This window comes from Anopheles coluzzii, chromosome 2 (assembly GCF_943734685.1).
Source record: "Anopheles coluzzii chromosome 2, AcolN3, whole genome shotgun sequence".
NCBI classification, from domain to species: Eukaryota; Metazoa; Arthropoda; class Insecta; order Diptera; family Culicidae; genus Anopheles; species Anopheles coluzzii.
Window position 1 is genome coordinate 27,691,155 of NC_064670.1, and position 21,297 is coordinate 27,712,451.

The following is a 21,297-nucleotide window of genomic DNA, read 5'->3' on the forward strand; positions in this document are numbered from 1 at the left end:
CGTCATACGGTTTTGTAGCCCTCGGTCCAGCAGGATTGCGCGGAGGGATTTTGGTTGCTGCGTGACCGTTACGCGCATACGAACGGACGGACGGACGCGATCGGATGAGTTGGGTACATGATGATCCTTTTTTTTGCTGTTGGTTGGAACAGTTTTGGTAGGGTTAGCGTTGTCCGACCGTATTCAAATGAAATACGCTCGTTTCCTGAAGCTGTATATCCAGCATCCGGTGAGGTCGCTCCGTGATGGAGACAGCTGCTCGCCACTGAAAATCACGCGGACGACCGGCTGTGACCGCCGTGGTTTGATGGTTGATGGACTGACAAAAATAAGGTTGGTGTTTTTTTTGTTTCGCTCGAGTACTGTTACTGATTACAAACAGTGCCCTGGTGCGGCTAAATTTATTAATTAAATCAAACGTGGACCTTTTCTGCAGTTCAAGAAGATGAGAAAGGGTCTAATAGATGCGTACGTGTTCCCCGGTGACCCAGGGAATGACGTTCTGCTCTCCTCGCGGGCAAAGGTTTATTCGTTCAATGATTAAAATGCGAGTAGGTCATCAAATGGGGCAGCTGTCCCGTGACAGTGTTTAGTTATCCTGTCCTGCAACGACCCAACGACCCACGGGTTGCAGGACTTTTGACCCTCCCGGTTGGTATTAGCGCACGATGTACCTATATACCTGTCAGGCAATCCTAAAAACGCTGTGGTGGATTAGAAGAGGGTTCGAGTGTATCGTTATATACAGCATAGATTAACAACATATTTCCGTTAAGTTTTGTTTAACATTTGCCACTTACATTGCACTTATTTTACGCATTTAAGCATCCTATTCCAACCCTACCGGACACACATCAATTTGTAACATAAAGTAGCGTGAGCTGATGTTTTTTTATTCTCTTCTCAAAAACCAACTTGAAAGATGCGGCAAACAGTTGAGCGAGATAAAAATCGCAAACTTCCCGTCATTGGAAGTGGAATGGAGAAAAAAAATCATCTATCACTGCCAACCTTTTAGCGTTATGGATGCTGATTTTTTGTAAAGACATATCGAATGGCATTACTGTGACGCTGTTTGCTGGTCAGTCGACGGTCGTTGAATGGACACGAAAACAGATCTTCGGTAGCTTCGCAAATGCGTGCGCATCAAACTAGCGCACTCCATGAGTGTGCATGAAAATCGGAAAATAGATAGGAAAATAAATGTACACCATCTAAGATGCTTGTGTGCTTGGGTAAAAGTGGATAAAGAAGTGGTAGATTGTTTCTTAGATTAATTAGAGCTACTTAGTCAGTAAGTTAGTAAGTTAAAATGATCGTGTAGGAAAACATGTTTTAATATTGCAAATATAGCTTCAAATATTTGTAAACTCATATTCAAAGATTAGTAGGTTTAGTAATCCAAAGTTTATCTGCGTAGTTTTGTCCTCTCTGTAACACTTTATACTGTCACAAAAAATACCTTAAACCTTTATAATCCGAATCACTTTTTTCCTAACAATACAAGAGAATGTTAAAAAAATATTTAGTTTATTTTTACATTAAATTTTTAACTTAAAAGTGGAATTTAAAATGTAACATAAATAAAAAACAACACAACGGTTTCAAACCCACGGATAGTATGAAATATACGCGAAGTAAGTGCAACAACAGGGAGTTACATACACCATATAGATAGATTGCATAGACAGAGAGGAGATTGCATTACTCGACGCTTTAGATGAAAAAAAAACGACTCCAAGTGAATTACTAACGACCGAAGGAACTCGTATATATGTATAAATGGCAAACAGGAAAGGCAGCAACGAAAGAAAAAAAACGATCCCATCTAAGCACAGCAAGGAAATCGTGCTACCGTGGAAGTGGAGCGAGCATTAAAAGAATATGGGTCGGCTCCAGCCATCCAACCAGGATCGGGGTGGGTCATGTTAAAGAAGTTTGTATTTTTTCTGGCCCCAAAGTCCTCCCGACACACAGAATGTAGACAGAATGGAACGGAAGGCATCCAACTACCCCACAGATTTTCCTTACTTTTCCTCGCCGCTCTTTTCCAAGATACCAATTTCACAAGCCCCAGGTTGCAGTGCAAGCGAACGTATCCGAACAGTGGAGCGAAAGAAAAATAGAAAGAACATAAACATATAAGGAAAAACACAAGTAGTGTACGGAAGCAGGGACAAAAAAAGGCCATCACCGTACAGCAATGTCCAGTGCGTCCCCCAGCGCGCCCCACACCGCTGACACAGTAGAACAAGGATGCTTTCCACGGTACTGTTCCTGCCATTGCACTTGTGCAAGAGTGCACAGAAGGGGGAAAAAATGTCAGTGAGTGCACAAAACACAAGACTGCTTTTTTGTTGAAAAGAGTTTTTAGCTTGTGACAAATAATGCAACTACAAAAAAGGGTCTGTCCGTAGACTGCAAGTAAACCATCGGAGGAAGTGAAATGGGACATTAGGCTGAGAGGATCGGTTCGTACTCCTACGAACCGATTCATTCAATCGATTCAATGGTTGTTCTTTTTTTTCGGAGCCAATATCGTGGATGAAATCTGATCGACCAAATGGATCATTCCGCCGCTTTCAAAGGGAAACCCCTCCAAGCCAAGCTTTTAGTGTATGTATTTACTGATGAGTGTGTGTGTGTTTTATTTGATTTCTTTTTCTCTCTTTTACCCTGTTGGTTGCCTTTTCGATAATTACTATAGCCGTGCACAAGGTTTAAAGCGCGTTTTTTGCTGCGGCAACAAACAAACTAAAATGCAAAGAAAATGTAAAAAGGCTTCATTCTGTTTCAAATTTCCTTGTAGTGTTTTTGCCACTGTGTTTTTTTTTCGCAAGCAAAGAATCGGAACCGTGTTAGAATTCAGGGCAACCGAGTCCCTTGGTCTGGTACTTTTTTGTTGTACTTCTCTTGTACTTCTTGGCGATTCTCTACAACTACGGACCGACATTTTTTGCATGTGAGTACTAGCTGATGATACTGCTAGCATTGGGACGGGTTGAAAGAGACCCAGCAGAAACTAAAAAAAAAAAACAACAACCTTGCAGCAAGAAACGATGCTGCTTGTCCGTTGGAAAAGTGCAACCGTGCAGCGGGGTGTGGTGAAGGAAAATGTACACAGACATACACAGGAAAGCAGGCTGCAATGCACAAAGGAAAAGCGAACAGTGGACAAAGAAATGGGCAACCGTACGGGAAAAGCTTCCATACATGCATACATATTCCGGTGAGGTAATAGTACAAGCAACAAAACACACACATAGAGAAAATGAGAAAAAAAGCTCCCACTACGAACAAATAGACGAAGGTGTTTGAAGAAAAAAGCAGGATTTCAGTTGGAAGTTGGACAAGCATGGCAGAATGGTTCTTGTTGCTTGTTGCACACCACTCTGCTCCGTTCATCAGGCTCCATTTACCCCGGCCAGTGCTGTGTGCCCGACGTCTTTTTAGCTGGGGGTTTGGTATAATCTATAAAATATCGTAGCATAAAATACGAACCCCAACCAACGCAGGGGGAAAGGTGGAGCCGGCTAGCAAGTCGGCGGAGTGATCTGCCACGAGGGAGAAAGCTCAGCACAGAAAAACACAACATACCCACTCCAACGAGGGAGTGGAAGAGGGAGAGAGAAAAAAAGAGCCATTTAGATGGATAAAGGACATGGCAATGTTGCAGGACATGGCGAGCAATGGTTCCCGGGGAGAAACCGGGCAAAGAAAAAAAAGAACGGCGGTCACATGGGGGGAAAGGAGCCTTGGAGGGAAGGAGGACATGATTTTGAAGGGCACAAGAAACGCTTTTCCTCTGGGGTGGCTCCTGACCGTCTCTGACGTGGGGACGGTCCACAATAAAAACAACGCGCTTGCTGAAAGTTCAATTTAGAACACACTGCACATGCAGCACACAATGGCAAACGAGACGCAAGAAGTGGGGGGAAACATAGAGGCGAAAAACACACTGGCACACAGGAAAATCTCCAAGCGGAATGATTCGCAGAACGAACTACGTTCGCCTTTCATTTCGCACTGGGTTTTGGGCGGTGAAGAGCGGTGGAGACGCACGCTGCAAGAAATTGCATTCCTTGTACCCGACCGGCTACGGTATGTTCTTCTCGCTTCGCTCCGACCAGATGCACTTAAGAAGCTGGCATCCGTTTAACGTCAACGGGGAGAAGAAATGGCACGTTGAGGCACTTTCCCTTTGGAGAGGGGGGAGGGGGGAGGGGGTGTTGGGATAGGAATCTGGCGGTACACCAGAAGACGAAGAAAAACTATCCCTAATCCTCCATCGCTCAGTAATGGATGGACGGACAATACGTTCGATACTTTACGATCTGGATTAAGGGTAGATGTGCTCAGCGATTATGCTACCACTATGTCACTGGTTTTGAATGAAATTAATACAAATCAAAGCTCCTCCCAATCTCTGCACGTTAAAAAGCGGAAACAATAAACTAAATTAAACTAAGCATGTTTTACTTACTGATGCCGTTGTTGTTGCGTCCGAAGATTTTTCCCGGCGGGCTAAGGATGGGGCTCGGTATGCAGGAGCTGCTACCGCCGGATACGTTCGAGCTTTTCACCGGCGTCGCGATGGACGGCGATCGTTTACCGTGCACGGCGATCGGGGCCGAGCACGAGGAGGACAGTGCCGAGGGGGCTACCTTCGCAGGCGCAACGGTGGACGAACCAGTGGACGTCGTCGTTGCCGTACCACCGGCCGATCCGAACGGTTCGGACGCACGGTCTGAAAGATGTCCCACCTGACCTACGGTACTAGCTAAGGGCGAGGTACAACTACTACTGCCGGCTAGCAAACTACTGCTGGCCGCACTCTCTGTGCCGATCTGCTCCGGTAGCGAGCCGGCTGCTAGCGCACTCTGCACTATCACACCACTGGGCACGGTCGTTGGTGAGGCGGAGCGGGGCTTGAGTTCCATTACCGGATGCGATCAATCGCCCAAACGTGCACGGGCGGCCACGGAAGCGGATGGTGTGGGGCGGTACGTTGAAGCACACATTCAAAGCATTGCCTAGCGCGACGCCGTATCTCCGATCTAAGCAGGCTGAGCGACGAACAGCCCTACGCAAAGCTACTACGTGCACTGGCCGTACACCGCGAAAAGCTTGGAAGCCAAAAGGAGCTATCGTACGGGTTGCAGTACTAGCAAATTTTGCCTACCGATCAACGCCCTGTTAAGCCACTAACCTACATAAAGCTAAATAAAACTATCCCACGCAAATACACGAAAGTACACGGATCCGTATTTATGCTACTCTAACTTTCCTATCATCCTACTAAAGTAATATTGTATTTATCGTATTTTTGTATACACGTGTATCACTTTTACGCGGCTCGTTGTTTCTTATCGTTTGTGAATTAACTAAAATAAACGTAACAACCAATGTTCCTTATCACGAATAGGTGTCCCTTGCCTATCACGGGAGCTCGAAAAAAACAGTCACACAACATGAATGCACACACTAGCCAGCTAGCTCAGTTGTCACGTCCATTGGGGTTGGTTCCCATGGCAACGCTCAGTACACTCTGTTTCAAAAATACCGTCTTTTCACTCCACACGTCAGGCAGGATCTACCGATGATTGCACACACTAGTTCTATTGCTCACGTAAACAAGTAAGCGCCGTAAAGTGTTGCACTAATAAAGCAAGGTTTGCTCCTCTTGGTGGTTCTACCGCACAGCTATTAACATTCCAGGAATGTTAAGTAAAAAAAATACAACTCTCTAGTGGATAGTGCGTTTCTGTGCGACAAAAACAACACCACACGATGTCGTATGTTTGGAACGGTGAATGGGTTAAGGAGTGCCAGTTCTGGCTATATATTCCTTGGACTGTCAACTGTACAGATCGAAGCCGAAAGAATATCTGAGCGCACAGCGCGAAGGAAAAGTCCACCAAGGGCCTCCGGAGTGGCAAGGAAAACTTCCCGTCTACCGGCTACCGGTGTTTGCTTTTGTTTGTGGTGGTCTTCGTTATCATCATCATCATCATCGTATGTGTTTGTGTGTATGTGAGTGTGAGCGCCGTCAGGACCATCTGACCAGTTTCCAGTATGTCTTCGATGTGGATCGGGACTGTGTTTTTTTTGTTTTATTTATTTCCTTCTCGTTTCCTTTGCCATCGAGAGGGCACGTTGCACAAGGAAACGTGGTCCTTTTTGTTTGGTGAGCAGCGTTTTTTTTGCTCGCTGTGTGCCGTTGCTTTGTTGGCCATAGCTAGTGGGCAACGTGCCGAGAAAAACCCGATCGCTAGCATGGTCGGCTTTCGGGCGATGTTCCGTTTCGTTCTCGCCAGATGCAGTTCAGCGCTCGTGCATCTCGCTTTCACTTGCATGTGTCTTCTCTGTTCTGCTAGATTCTCTGGTTATCCTGCTACCATCATCACCGTCATCACCGTCATCAGCAGCAGCAGCGGTTTCTTGGGCATTGGAGATCGAATTGCCGTTCCCTTCCTCCGGCGTGTACGTGTATGGTTCGACTCGCGAAATAGAGAGGTAGAAAGGGTGAAAAGACGTCGCTCTGGGTCGCCCCTTAAGAAAAAGGGGTTAAGGAAAATTCGTATCGATGATGAGAGCGACCGAAAGCGCAGAGATGAGCAGAAACCAGAAGCAGCAATTCCATGGCTACCGGAAAAAAACACACGAACCCTTTTGCGAGTTTTTTTTTGTGCGTGTGATCTCGTTAAAAAGGGACGGAATACCGACTGACCGTTTGCTGTGCGAGATGGCGTAAGGGAGACCGACACACACCAAAGCCAACATTTGAAACGCGGGAGCGAAGGGAACATTGTGGTGCGATCAAGTAATTTTCGGTGCTTCTGCAACAACCTAAGGGTTAAATGCGTAAGGGTGAGCGAATTTCGGTGGAAGATGATGATGGTTTGGAGTAACAAAAAAAGGTTGTTTTCAACCATTGTGGCTCCGCCCTTTACGCGTTTTTTTTTGTGTGTGCCTTCTTCGATATGCTAATTCTTCGCGTTAACTCACGCACTCGCAGTCGGCCGTAGTGCGTGAGTTGCTGGGCTGGGATAGATCTTTTGGTGGGGCAAAATGATTGCCTTCCCTTTTCTGCAACCAAGCTCAGTTTCGTATCGATGACACTATCATTGTACATCATTGTTTCTCGTCATTTCTTTCTGTCTCTTTCTTTTGCTCTTGCTCTACTGTTCTGCGGGATGCTGCAAGATCCTGGCGAGATCACCCGGGAATGTGAAGCACGTGGCCGGGTGACGGTTGGATGCTTTGGCGCGCAAACTGTTCGGCACTCACGTAACGTTCGTTTAGGGCACATTCCGATAGGTTTTTGAAGGTCAACACGAAATCTCGGTTACTGTTTTTACATACGTACATATATTAAACTATTTATTACAAGAAAATGCATGTGCTTCTAATGTAAAATTGAACTTTGGACTTACTTTCAACTGAAAAAAACGTAAAAAATAAGATAAGATTTATGAAACACTAGTTGAAGGATTGCAATGGCATTCTAATACAGTGATGTCAATATCTCATATGGTCAGGGGTGTACCATCATATTATATTTATTGCTAAGTATGTATTAGTATTTAGCAATTTATTGCTAATTTCTGGTCATAAAAATCAGATCATGATAAAAGAGGAAGGTAGAAAGACACCAAAACCTATGATATAAAATAATACTTATTAATTTTATAAGTATTGTTTTCAAGTTCTTTACAACGTCCAAACAATGAAGGATAACATCTGCTAGTTTATAACTTCTTTAAGAATAACAATAATTTCTTTTTTGTTAAACTCTTCTTGTTTAATATTTTATGCATGCATGACTATTTAGTTTATTCAAGCTGTAAACTTACAAGGATCATTCCAAGAATTGTGAAAAAATAGAAAAAAAGTAAACAAGCGAAAGTGAATTTAGTTTTGTGATATTACTGGTGGTGCTTTTGATTAAATTTAAGATATGATCCTCTCAATTCGTACGCCATGTTCACCTCTAAACACAAACACCAACTCCACCATTGGCCCATAACGTCCTGCCATTGCCCTTCTTGCGCCCGTTTGTCCACCGAATGTGCCGTGTGAAGTCCGATCAGTCTAACGCGAAGATCATTGCTCAATTTGCTCGTAAACGACTCGGTGCCTACCGGACACTGCGCTGTACATCCACGGCAGTCTGATGTTTTGTGCCCGAACGGTCTCATAAATCTTTCCGATGACACAAGGCTTACAAGGCGCAAGGGCAAGGCGATGGTTAAAATTGTAAATTAAAATCGATCAATCGAATGCATCGAGTGAGGTGAACAAAACAAAAAAAAACAGGACCCCTTTTAGCGAACGGCTCAGTATGGAGCAACAGTTTTGGACCAACAGAGGCGTACGCGCGGGCACACACACAAAAACCCCAGATAGAAAAGAAAAGCGGCGGTCATTGCTGATAAAATGCGCAGCGTCGAACATTTGCGCCGAGCCATGTGGACACAAGCACATGCACACACACAAAAAAAAGAGCGACCGAACTGCTCACCAAAAGGGCCACGGAATCGTGGCTCGAACCAAAATCACATTCCTGCCGTGCGCATCGCAGGAGCATGCAATACCGGGCCGCAGACGCTGAAAAAACCGCTCTGCCCGGGTGAGCAAAAACAAATCAGTCCGCAAGCTTCACGACCACGATCACGTGATTAAAATAATAAAACTTACCCGAAAATCACAGAAACGGCCCTACGGTCCGGTTTGTCCTGCGACATTCTCCATTCGGGCATTCCAGCGGGGTCGCCAGCAGTTGTCGAGCGGTTACAATGGGGGCGAAGGTGCCATGGGAAGCGAAGGTGTGTAAGGGTGTGTGGGATGCTACGTTGTACGTTTTACTTCTGTAGATTTTTTTTTCTGTGCGTGTTTGTGGATTGACCACTAACGACACTGTCCCGCATTTGTGTGGTACAGTATTGATACCGATAGGATCGCGAATTGGTTCCCTGTGATCCTTATGATCTTGGGAGACGCGTCGAACGCGTCTTCTTGCGATGGTTGCGCTGGAAATGTGTCCAGTGTCGTGATCGGTAAGTACCATTTCGGTTTGATTTAGAGCTTTCACAACAGCAATGCGCTCGAAGAATGTTTAAGATTTAAAGGCGTGTTTTTTTTTTCTTCTGTTCTTACGGAAGGTTTGATCGACCAAGTTATCACCTTGGGCCCGGGCTGGTCCTATCGATCGTACGTTGATTTTATGCAGAAAACGTGCCACGAACCTTTAAATGCATCCAGTAGGCTGTGTGGTGGGAAGTCAAATGGCGTTCGGTACAGCTTGTGGTTGAATCATAAGGCACAAAAACTGCACCAATCAAGTCGTTGGAATTTCGATCGCTCTCAGGAAATCGAATGTGTCAGTAGACAGTTGTGTGTGTTTTTTTTGTTGATAAAATACAATAGCACGTCAATGCTGAAGCTGGATCGAAAACGTTTGGATATGAAAAAAGGCAAATGAAATTTGTATTCATTTAGCTTAACGTTCCAAAATGTACTGTAAGTTATGGACAAAGCGGTACACGAATTAGCGATATTTGTGGTACTATGCTTTATCCATTGCCGATCACGAAATAGATAACACATTCCATCGTTTGAAGCATTATTTCTAGCACAAAAAACAAATGCAAATGATAATTAGTATTGCAAAAGGTTCAACACATCACACCATTGCGCCCAATGTCGTACCCCTTTTCTAATGCCTTTTAATTAAACTTTCTGGTCGGGACCAATCATCAAAGGTTTCTAAGACACAATCAATCCGAAACATTCCAGCGGAGCCTTGCAAGCACCATCTAACAAAATAACCATTCTGAAGAAGAAGCAAAAAAAAACTATTTCGCTGTACCAAAGTGTGCACAAAAAAGGCCACAAAACAAAAATCGTATACTAAATACATTATGTATTATGGAACGGTACGTTACGGGGTAAAACATTGAAATATAAGAATGAGCGATAAAGTAAGTAACTAAGAAGAATAGAGAGAGAGAGAGAGAGAGAGAGAGAGAGAGAGAGAGAGAGAGAGAGAGAGAAAGGGAGGGAGAAATGTATTACAGAACGGAAAAAAAGAAATCCCACACAAAAAAATAATTGTTGCAAAATCCAACCACAAGCACAAGGACTGGGCCGCCCGCGAAGGATCGCGAAAGTCTGCATTCCATTGGTCCGATACTGAGGCGTTGATAAATGCCTAAACACACAGCTCCAGCCACCAAGCGGAAGAAAGAAAGAAAGCTGGAACCCGTGCGATGGAACCAATTGGGGTATTCGAGCGGATCCTTGGCAGGCGCAGGCTTCCGGCCGCCGGGGTTCAGTGGAGAAAAATAATTAAAAATGACGAACGACTTAGTAGGCGGCTTTGAAAGTGATAGTGATTTTTTGTTTTGTTTTGTTCAACATCAGTTGCGTGCCTACGCATAGAAGCGTTTCGCGTTCTTTTTTTTGTTATGTCTTGCTACAGAGACATCCTGTTGTGGCGGGGGCACAACTGTCCGAAGGGGGAATATGATAAGAAATGTTTCCTTTGCGTCCTTTCTTGTTCTATGCTTTTTTTGGCTGTTGTTGCTGCTTTCCATGATGTTTTATCTTTCATGGGAGGAGGCAACAGGGAGCGAGGGGACAATATTTGTAAAGTTTTTTGTGCTTTCTTTCTGCCAGCCTTTGCTGGAATGGCATCCCTTTTTGGGGCAGATTCTTGGTTTTGTTCGGTGCGCGTAGATCAAAACTCAAAACTTCCTTTCTCTTCCTCCTCCTCCTCCTCCCATGGTGGTGGACTTTTCGGGTCGTTTGTTTTAGGTTCAAGTAACGAACGGCTTCGATGAATTTCGGAAAATGGATTGGATGATTTAGACATTGCTAAGGTAGGTGATGCACATTTACCACACAGAGCGGCCGAATGGAGGTGCTAGAGAAGGGGTGGCGGAAGAAAAAGTGTCGGAAAAAGGGGTTGATTTTTTGCGGCCTTTTCAATCGGGGGCTTTTGTTTTTAGTGTGTAAGAAATAATTGGGAGGATTTGTTTGCAAGCGGTAAAGGAATTGAATGAGGGCTAATTTTATATCATTTCTTTCTAAATGTTCCTTTCTCCATAATGAGAAGAAACGTTTTGTATTTTGTATGTGTGTATGTTACATTTCAACAGCAAAATATAAAAGATACATATTTCTCAATAATTGGGAAAATTTTTACAATCATTCACAGCATAAATTAAAATGCATCGTACCGGAACGGGCAAATCAACCAAAAAGACTCCCAATCTACATAACCAGTCATGATACTTTATTGTACACAGTGTATAACAATTTCATCAAATTGTCTCTATTCCCAATCACTACAATTATGCTTCCCATTGCTAACAATTGCAATGCGTTTTAAAGATTCAGTGCTTTGTTCTGGGGGGGAAGGGGGTTTGCAGATGTCGGATGTCGCCTAATAGCGGTGTTCCTCTTACATTACTTCTTACATTAGCAGAACGAGTTTAGTAATGCATCTGTCGCGGTAAATGGGAAAATAAATAAATACTCACGCATACTTAAATATCGTTAATGAGATGGAAGTAATTCCTAGCAGAAGTTCGATGTGCTTTAGGGTCTAGGCTTAGATTATTACCATCGATTCAGCACGATGGCAGCAGTGGTGGATATGGTGTGGTTCTAGTCGATTCAAGAAAGCTGTCTCCACTGTCTCGTTTTCCAATTGCTTACCACCAGTGGAAGGAGGGTTTCTTTTTCTTTTGTTTTGTTTTTACAATAAATATCCATTCCAAACATAATCATTCGAAACTTCCCAAACGGAATAAAGCCATCCGTTCCGTTACGCTCCCATCTCAAGCTCATCTATTACCACTATCGTTTTAACAAACTAGCATCGATTGTTCCTGTCTGTTAGTGTGTGTGTGTCTTTTTGAAGAGAGTAAATGAATCGAAATCAAACGTGTGCAAGCTCTCACAGCACACCTTAAAACTGAACTCTTCCTAAAACTACTGGGCACTGCACAAGGCACAGGGCGAAGGGACGAATCAAGGGGCTTATTGGAAGTTGTTGGAGAGAAAGTTTGGTATTCATCTACGTACTATTACTACTGCTAATGCTACTACTACTACTACTCCAGCTACTGGTTGTTAACGCTAATGATCTGGTTGATCCAGCCGATGAACGACGACACCTTCACGTACACACCGGGCACATCGACACGCCCGCAGCCGAAACCCCACGACACCAGGCCGGCCAGCTCGAAGAACCCATCGTCCTGGCACACGAGCGGACCGCCCCCGTCACCCTGGCACGCGTCGTTGCCTTCCTCACCGCCCGCACAGAAGCTGGACGCCGGCAGGATGAAGATCTTCTCGGTGACCGCGTTCACCTTGCGTATGCACTCGGCATCACTGACGATCGGGATTTCGGCCTCACGCACCCGCAGCGGTATCGGTCCAGCCTCACCCATATAGCCGTATCCCGTCACCGTGCAGCGCTTGCCAGCGGCGTGGCTGACACCTCGTGCCGGTAGACACACCTGCAAATGGACAGATAGGAGGAGAGTTTGAATCACGATCTCTTGCCCTTTAGATCCGTCGATGATGCTCTTACCAAACACACGCCATCACGGAGCTCGGCCTGACCGTGCAGCTTCAGCAGGGCGATATCGTTGTCAAGCGTTTGGCTGTTGTGATTGTGATGGATGTACGTGGTCGCTACCCGTAACGTCTGCGCGCCCGGACTGCCGTACTTTCGCGTCAGATCGTAATCGCCGACCCGGACGTAGATGGCATCACCCGATCGTACAATGCTGGAAACAATGGAAACACAATGAGTATTGCAGAAAAGCCCCATCTTCTCCGTTACACAGCGACTTACTTCGTTACACAGTGTGCCGCCGTCAGCACCCACTGCGTGCCGATGAGGGCCGCCCCGCACAGGTACTGGTTGAGCGAGTTGATGAGCGCAACCTGCCAGCACCATTCGCCATTTTCGCCATCCTCCCCACCGACCACGCGCCCCTTCCGATGGTGGCTCCAGTACTTGGCCAGCGTTGCGTTCTCCTTCACGCTCGGATGGTGCAGCAGATCCTCCGGCACGGTGTCGTTGTGGTCGTGGTAGATGATCGGTATCGGCACGATGCTGCTACCGAGCACCAGCCGCTCCGAGCTCTTGGACCGATACAGACTGTCCACGTCGATGTGGCGCGCGTGGCGGGCCGGCGAGCTGTGCTCCCGTTCCAGCCGCAGCACCTCCTGGCTGAGGATGGATTTGGCCGCCCGGCTCGTTCCCTTCACGCCGCACACGTACTTGGAGTAGACCTGCGGTCGGGCCGTAGTCGTCGGCGGCTCGTACACCGGCGACTGGGCGTACTGCGGCTGCTGGGTCGGTGGCACCTCGTAGATGTTGTTGCTGATCGGGCCCGGGTAGGGATTGGGCGCCGGCGGACCGTACACCTGCTGGTGCGGCCCGGCCAGCGGGGACTGCACCTGGGACGGTGGCATTGCTGCCGACGGTGGCATTGGGTACGGCATCGGGGGCTGCTGCTGCGGCTGCATCATCGGCGGCGGAGGCGGCAGGGCCTGCGGCGGATAGCCGCCGTTCGTGTCGTTGTACTTTGTCTTGCTTGCGGCGGCCTGCTGCACCTCCTGTATCTTGGACTTGGGCGCACAGCACTGCGTGCCGGACTTTTTGCACTTGAACAGATCGGTCATCTCGGCGTTGCGGAAGCAGGTGAAGCTGAGCAGACTGACGATGCACGAGCCGGGACACTCTTCGCGCGGATCCGGCACGGCCGTGGTCGGGGCGGGTGTGGTCGTGGTGGTGGTTGGCGGTGGACGCTTCTGCTGCGGCGGTCTCGGCGGAGGAGCGCGAGTATTGTCGCAGCATACCGAGCCGCGCTTGCAGTTGGCCGTGTTGGGGATGAGCACGGACGGGCGCTCGCAGAAGGCGGCCATAATGTTCAGCAGACAGAAGCCGGGACAGCGGGGCAGTGGCGGCTGAAAGGAAAAGGGCGTTTTAGGTTAGAGCATCGGTCAGTGTGTCGGGCAGTTGGTAAGCTTACCGGCGTTGCTGGTCGCCTCGTTGTCGTCACGATCTGCTGCTTGTTGTCTTCCGCCACGCCGGTAATGCAGCACGAGCCCTCGTTCGGACAGAACGCCTCGCTGTCCAGATCGTCACAGAACAGCGCAAACAGCCCATTGACACACTCGCCCTCGCATTCCTTAAACACCGGCCCCTGGCCATTGTTGACTGTGGTCGCGGGCGTCGTCTTCAGCTTGGACGGGGCTGGCTTGGTCGGTTTCGGCGTAGGCTTCTGGGTTGGGTTCGTTTTCGACTTGATCGGTTCCTCGGTGGTGTGGGGCCGCTCGGTCGTCTTGGCGTACGGTTTCGGCGTGGTCGTTCTGTTCTGCTTCGCATCGAAGTGTGCCGTCGGTATGTACAGCTCGTCCGGCGGGTTGTCCGGATAGATGTCGCGCGATACGCAACACTTGGAACCACTCTTGCAGAGACCGGCCGTCGTGAGGTACGCCTCACAGTACTCCGCGATACGATCCGCCACGCACACACCCGGACAGGACGCTAGCGAACATGAGAAAAGGAGCTGTTAATAGCTTGGGGAACGTTGGACGATGTCAGCGAAATTCAGTCACTTACAATTGTTTTTATTGTCCTTCTCCTTGATCTTGGCCTCGGTCGTCGGTTTCGGTGTCGTCGTTGTGGGACGCGCCGTTGTCGTGGTGGTTCTTGGCCGCGGCGTGGTAGTGATGTTTGCGGCCGCCGCACTACTTTCCACGCAGCACTTCATGCTGGGCGAGGGGCACGGTATGTCATCCAGCACCTCGTAGCAGATCAGTGTGGCCAGCGTGTGAACGCACACGCCCGGACATCCTTTCGCGTCCTCTGTGCTTGTGATCGAATCCAGCAGACCTGTTGAAACGGAACAGTTAAACGTGTATGAGTCATGAAGGCATTGAGCCGGGGGGGGGGGGGGGGGGGGGGGAGAAAACAGAAGCACTCCTACCTGACAGGAAACTTCCAGCAAGTGAGTCATCTTGCGATTTGGCCCCGCTCGCGAAGAGCAGCAGTAGTAAGGCTGCAGCTTTGAGGATCATCTTGTGTCTCTTGCACTGTTTAGTAGTCACATAAACACGTTTGTGCGTGTGTAAACGTTTCTCGCACACACCGAATATACCTGTGAGTGGTTAGTCTTTCACTATGTGGCACTGAAAAACAAACAAATAACACAATTTCACAATCCACGTAACATAAAATCACTGATATTAGAATATGAATTTGAAGCAAATTTAAATTTATTTTAATTGCTTCGAATAGTTTACTTCAACTCATTTTCATATCGTTGAAACAGTAAATGCACAACTTTTCCCACTTTTTCTCTAACCTACATTTGGTCTGGTTAGCCAAAATGATTCAATTATCAAATCATCAGCCCTTTTGCCATCTGAGATGCTCCAAACTTTACCAAAAAAAAAAAAAGAAAAAAAAACAAACAACAACCATCGAACATTAAAAAGAAAAGTATTCAAACAACAAACAATCGCTGGCCTCAAAACATGCGCTGCCGGAAGTGAGCTATCACAGAAAGTTTTTCTACACTGTTCTTCCTCTTCTCCTTCTTCGTCTTCTTGGGCGTCGTCACCCTTCGGCCGTGGATTATTGATCGGGACGGTGCGCGCACACGGTACCGCACCGTGTCGGAATGGTCAGCATTTAATACGCGCGCATACCCGTGCATACACAAAATTCGAGTTTAGGTCGAGTGAAAATGTGTTCCAATTTACACCGCGCGCGCGCAAAAGGAGCGAAACTAACTGTGTTTTTTTCCTCCGAAACTGTGAATCCGAAAACTGCTGCTGCGCGACCACCGGCCTAATGCCGCAACCCTCGCACCGGTGCCATATCCAGCTTGCAGATCTGATCGGCTTTGAAACGCAAGCGATTGACGGGCACAGCCGCATTTAAACCACCATTGCCCAATGTCATCCCAGTGTTGGGAGATTGGAAGTCTACGACGACTGCAGGGAGAGCTTTTTACGACAGAGCTATTATGATCAGATTACATCAGACGTTGTGAAAGTTGGGATGAAGAAATTCCAATAGAATTTCTGCTCAACCATTGCGCCCCGCGCGTGTTGCGGTTTTGGTTGTAAGGTAAGTGTGGCGCGCGCTTTCTAAACTAAGAACAGCGCAATTCGTGCCAAACGCGCCAAAAACTTTCAGCTCAGATCGTAACCCAACTTTCTGAGCACGTGGTACACGCTTTCTAAAATCAGAATAACGCAAATCCGGAAACCCAGCGCGATACGAAGCGTTCATACATTCTTGAAAGCTTACAGCAGCTTACGCGGCAGCCTACTTTGCCTACACGTGCGTTGCCCCTTGTGCGGGATAAGTAACGCTTCGGCGGTGAGTGAAACATATGCGACAGGGCGCCGTTGGGATGCTGTTTTCGTTTTTTGTTGAAGGCCACCGCGTTCGCCGATCATGCTGGCAAGCGGGTCAACAAATTTCACCATCGACCGAAGAATGTTTGCTAGTGAAAGCGCCGCCTCACGCCTCCGCCGCCGCCGACGACAACGATTTATCGGCCATTCTAGCACAACGTCCCCGGGCGCAGCGACCTACACACACACACACCGGGCGCACCGTTTGACTGGTTTGTGTTTCTTCCCGCTGACACAGATTTAAGAAATCGTTCTTTCCCTTCACGCTTTCCTCTTTCCTGCTCGCACCGGCCGTGAGTCGGCTGTATTGTCAGCGGGCTGCTTGGACTGGTTTTCGGTGCGTGATGGAATGGAAGGGAGTACGCCCGTTGCCCACGTTGCAAGGTGCACGCAAAGCACCCGCTGCCATGGTCACGGTCGGCGAGAAGAGACACCGAACGGCGGAAACGGGGCTTAGGCGCAGGGCAGGGTGAAGGTTACGGACCGGGAGACCTCTCGGCACGGAGGCAAAGGGGTTTGGTAGCGAGCGGCTTTGCGCAGCCATCGGTGATACAATACCGCTGACCCATTTCCGGGGCGCGCATTCCCCCCGTTGGGCCGCACAGCCCCGAAATGGCACAAATGGGAAGAAAAGAGAAAATATGTCACCAAGGGTTAGTTCCATGGCGATGCAGCGCACTTCAAAGCCGGCGGGAATCTGTTCTGCATTGGGGCTGTGTATAACACAGTCACACACACAGAGATTGGTATGGCTCCATGTGACTTTCCTTTCCATCGTGCTGGATGGAGCCGTTTTTCGCTTCGCTTTGTCTAATACGAAAATTTTCTCTCTATTGCGTTGTTTTGCCGTTCCCGCTCCCTTGCTCGTCTTTCGGCTCCATACCACGTTCATTTCTCTTTCAATCGGTAATGCACTTCCTGTTGGCCGGCGAACAGCGCGGTCCGCTGCTAGAGACGGCCAAAAAGCTCTGCCCTCGGGGTGAAAGCATCCGCGCGGAGCGATTCGTCGTCGTCGTTGTCGTCTTCGTCATCGACGGCGGTGAAAATGAGAGCGTCGGGCCGCGGGTGGGGCAGGAATTCGCTACTTGCGGGGATAATGAAAATTTGGATCGGTACGCCAAATGGTACGAACGGTCGAAGCGAACGTGAGTCGCACCCGGTCACCAACAACGGGGTCGAGGAGAAATCACGCGCACACGCGCGTGTCCAACTGATCTTGGGCTGACGATCGTTTCGGGTGGGTTTGGTGAAACCACACTATCAGATCAGGCCGATTAATTAGACGTTGTTTGGGTTGTCGGTTCTGAGGTTCCAGTCGCAACATCTCGGTAGATTTGGCTGTCCCATGCGATAACTGTTGATATCTCATTGAAGACTAGTTACACTCTTACTCTATGATTACTCAGAAGAAGAAAGCAAATCATTCGTACAAGGTTGTGAAATACGTCCGGTTGGGCAATTCTTGCGGGAGTCTTGAGTCTTGAGTGCACAAAATCTTCAGCCATCTGTCAGCTGTTGTCCGTAACCGTTCTGTGTATGTGCTTAAGCTCTGTTTCACCTCCCAGCCGTAATGACTTAGTATAATCTGCAGTAATTCTCGTTCTGCTCTTGACAGCTCGTTAACGATCGGCAGCATTAATTAGCGATCGACACCCCTTGAGGCCCTAGCCCAAGTACAACCGGTGGGGGATATTATCCTGCACACACAAACACACACACACACACACTCTCTCTCTCTAACAGTCTAACTGTAACTTAACACACTTCAACTCAACGTTGTTGTTCTTTTTCACAGTTATCGCTTGCAGACGCATCCACCAACAAACTGGTTCTGGGCCACTGACACTGAGCCAGCGCTCCGTGCAGCGATCCGGCCAGCGGAACACCCATGCGATCTTGTCTTTTCGATGGCGCATTGGAAGGAATGCTGATCATTGCCCGTGCAACAATGATGGCATTTCGGAAATTGTATTTCTACCGGTAAGTTTAACCACGTCAGCATTCGCTTTTCTCGCCAGGGAGAAAATCTTCAAGCGTTCGACACACACACATATACACCGATCACTTTGCACTTTTGCATTGATCTGCACAATTTGCACACCTTGCTTTGGCTTTGCACGGCAGACCGGTAGACCAGCTACCACACAAAAGGGTTTGACACCCTCCCACCCCCCCCCCCCCCTCCCCCCTTATGGCACCAGAAACGATCACAACAAACTATCACTTTTCAAACACACTGTTGAAACTGTGCACTGTCAAAACTTTTCGTGTCGTACCTTGATGGAAATGGAAATTCCGTGCAAAACCATAACACCAACTGCCAACTATGCGGTGAGACTATTCTGTGTGTTTTTGTTTTTTTTTTTTGGGTCAGCCAAAGATGCGCCTGGCCGCTATTGAGAACTGAGAAGAAAAAAAAAACCGCGATCCGTATGCGGCACCAGTCGAGGCGATAGTAAAGTTACTTAATATTGTGCTTGAAAACTGTACCCTCTAACAACTTTCATGCTGCTCATGGCTCAACATAGTTTCTTTTGTCCGTTTTCTTTTCCATCTCTCTCTCTCTCTCTCTCTCTCTCTCTCTCTCTTTCTCTCACACTCTAGCGCGTGGTACGCATGATCTTGGGCTAGGCTGTCCGTTTCCTCTTCGCACCGCTTACTGTGTGTCTGTGTGTGCTTGTAAGTGTTTGTGGCTTGCTGCTTCCCATCGATCTTCGACTCTCTTTCACCCGTGGGTCTCGCGTCGTTCGCGCGTGCATTCCTTTCTCGATCCTCGCCCGGGGACGCGAGAGGGCAGCCCCCCCCCCCCCTCCCCTCCTGCGCGTTCCATTTCTTTCTCGTTTGGGTTTGGGGACCGGAGGAAGGTGGGAAGGTATATAGTACGGTTTGCTTTTCGGTTTGCTGGATATTCCGTTCTGCCGGTTTCTCCTTTCCATTGGGGCCGGTCGAATAACCAGGAGAGCTTCACACCGCGTACGCGGGAGCTTTCGAGAAGACCGCGCGGTACCGAACGAGCTGGCGCATCGATTCGAGCGATAGATCATTTCCATCATGTGTTTCCCCCTTTTGCTGTCGTCTCTTTATTTTGCGCTGCTTCGTGCGGCTTCGGTCTGTTTGTCTTAGGCGACAGTTTATTGCTGGTCAGTAATGCATGCCAATCCTGGATGAAATAACTGTGCAACCAAGTGATGGCACGAAACTGTATTTTTTGTTGTTGTTGTTGTTGTATTGCCAGGAAGGTGTGGCATGAGTGTAAAAGGAACAACACTTTCCATTTTATAAGATGTAATAAAGTAGGGTTGCAAACGTGTGCAGAGGGCAACATCCAGTAAGTTTCCCGGTAGGAAATTGTAGGCGATGGTTTGCCGGAGGGTAAGGCATGGACGGCAAATAAATGGATTTTCCGTTCTGAAGATCCATGATGGAAAGTACGTCCAGGTATTTTTTTTCCAATAAAAATGGACAAAAATACTTAGGTACAGGATACATGATGATGCCGAAAGCCTTTTTTGCATTCAAAAATCCCAACTTTTACAATTGCCGGTAAAAAAAAACATTTATAAAAATGATTCCATTTCCCTCGTCCAGTAGTGCCACGACACCTACTCGAGGGATCGTGCGAGGTACAACCGGTACGCTACTAGCACTAGTAACGCGAAGTAGTCCATCGCGCGATGTGGGTTTTCACTTCGGAACCGTTAGAATTACTTCACCCGCTCTTCGGTGTAATTTGCATTGGCCGCTTTGCACTACCGTTGGTGGTAAGCGAAACCAACCGCACACTAGCCGCGCCGCACCGTACGGGATTTAAAGTCGTGAGCACTTTATTTGCACAAACCCCCTCCGCCCGTGAGCCGTCGAAAGAGCTCCATCAAAACCACCATTCGGTTTACCGTTCGCAGGGGTAGAATCGTCGGCTGATCAGTGAAATGGGGGAGTGATCGATCGATGTGCTGTGTCGACTGCGTGTTCCACTCACTGTTGCTTTGTTTGGTGCGGTATCCGATACTTTCACACGGATTCGAGGCACAGCGGAGAAGCTTCCCAAAAGCTCCCCGGCAGCAGCGTAATGCACGCAGCACGTGTGCAAACCGCAACCCAAACAAGTCTTGTTTCACTCCCTCCTCCCCATATCTGTTAAGCGCCCCGGCGTCGATCGACTCGATCTAGCGGGAACCGGCCATAGCGGTATCGGAGCCGTCCCGGAACGTGCGCCGTGTGCGGTGTGGGGGAGAGTCGGGGGAAGCGGAGCCGTTTTTATCACTGCGCTATTTAACCTAGTTTCTCGGGACTTCACTTAGCGTTACGGTGTCTATGCCCTAATGCGCGATCGCGCGCTATAGACTGTCCTGATTTTCCTGTACGTGTGTTCATTTCTGTGCGAGACGTTCTGCGCCCGGGAACGCAGTGGCGTTGTTCGTAATCTTACATCCTCCAGGTACGGAGCATCAATGCCATGACATCGTCATCGTACACACGCACACACACGCATACGCACGCTTTCTCTCCTTCTCTTACACGTCGCGAAATCATATGATCGACACTGTTGCAAACCTCAACGATCAAGGCAGCACTTTTTTTTGTTGGTTCGCATTTCACATCACACCTTTCATCCCGACTTTCTCCGACCGATCTTTATCATTACCTTGTGTCGAGTGCCCGTTGCTTCGCGAATTTGTCTTTGTCAGATTGTGGTGTGTGCACTTTATGCGGCACGGCGCAGCAGCAACGGTGCTACACGTCTACACGATCGGAGTGCTGTGCTGAAACTGACCGCACTGGTCCGGGCATGGTGAGCTCGCGTCTGGGCGCTTTCCGGTTGCCAGCCGTAAGGGG

The 21,297-nt window shown here is 48.1% G+C and overlaps 2 protein-coding genes across 6 annotated transcripts in view; both read right to left on the reverse strand.

Moving 5' to 3' along the window:
* Positions 1–5,959, reverse strand: part of LOC120947826 (NGFI-A-binding protein homolog) — a 24,549-nt gene extending 18,590 nt beyond the window's left edge. For 2 of the 3 annotated variants that reach the window (XM_040363589.2, XM_040363590.2), the window contains exon 1: positions 4,484–5,959. In XM_040363589.2, coding sequence (XP_040219523.2) covers positions 4,484–4,940 — 457 coding nt within the window. In that variant the 5' untranslated portion in view covers positions 4,941–5,959. The remainder of the gene's footprint in view (positions 1–4,483) is intronic. The other variant, XM_040363588.2, reaches the window with a different exon arrangement.
* A 5,319-nt stretch (positions 5,960–11,278) lies between these two features.
* Positions 11,279–21,259, reverse strand: LOC120951801 (protein masquerade). Of its 3 annotated transcripts, none has more exons than XM_040370731.2 (7): positions 21,107–21,259; positions 15,021–15,212; positions 14,654–14,926; positions 14,061–14,578; positions 12,875–13,995; positions 12,608–12,806; positions 11,279–12,533 (listed from the first exon to the last, which is right to left on the reverse strand). In XM_040370731.2, the coding sequence occupies exons 2-7, from the start codon at positions 15,109–15,111 to the stop codon at positions 12,132–12,134; spliced, it is 2,604 nt and encodes an 867-aa protein (XP_040226665.1). In that variant the 5' UTR covers positions 15,112–15,212; positions 21,107–21,259; the 3' UTR covers positions 11,279–12,131. The 3 variants fall into 3 exon arrangements, with proteins under 3 accessions (XP_040226665.1, XP_040226664.1, XP_049461994.1); XM_040370730.2 differs by having other exon boundaries at positions 15,021–15,222; XM_049606037.1 differs by lacking the exon at positions 21,107–21,259 and adding an exon at positions 18,738–19,243.
* Between the last annotated feature and the right edge of the window lie 38 nt (positions 21,260–21,297).

What these genes read in the sequence shown, in the direction of transcription:
- LOC120951801 (XM_040370731.2), bottom strand. Translation starts at nt 15,111, where the DNA reads ATGATCCTCAAAGCTGCAGCCTTACTACTGCTGCTCTTCGCGAGCGGG. An exon ending in GAAGGACAATAAAAACAATT is followed by an intron (nt 14,579 to 14,653) that starts GTAAGTGACTGA and finishes CATGTTCGCTAG; the next exon opens with CGTCCTGTCCGGGTGTGTGC. An exon ending in CGAGGCGACCAGCAACGCCG is followed by an intron (nt 13,996 to 14,060) that starts GTAAGCTTACCA and finishes TTTTCCTTTCAG; the next exon opens with CCGCCACTGCCCCGCTGTCC.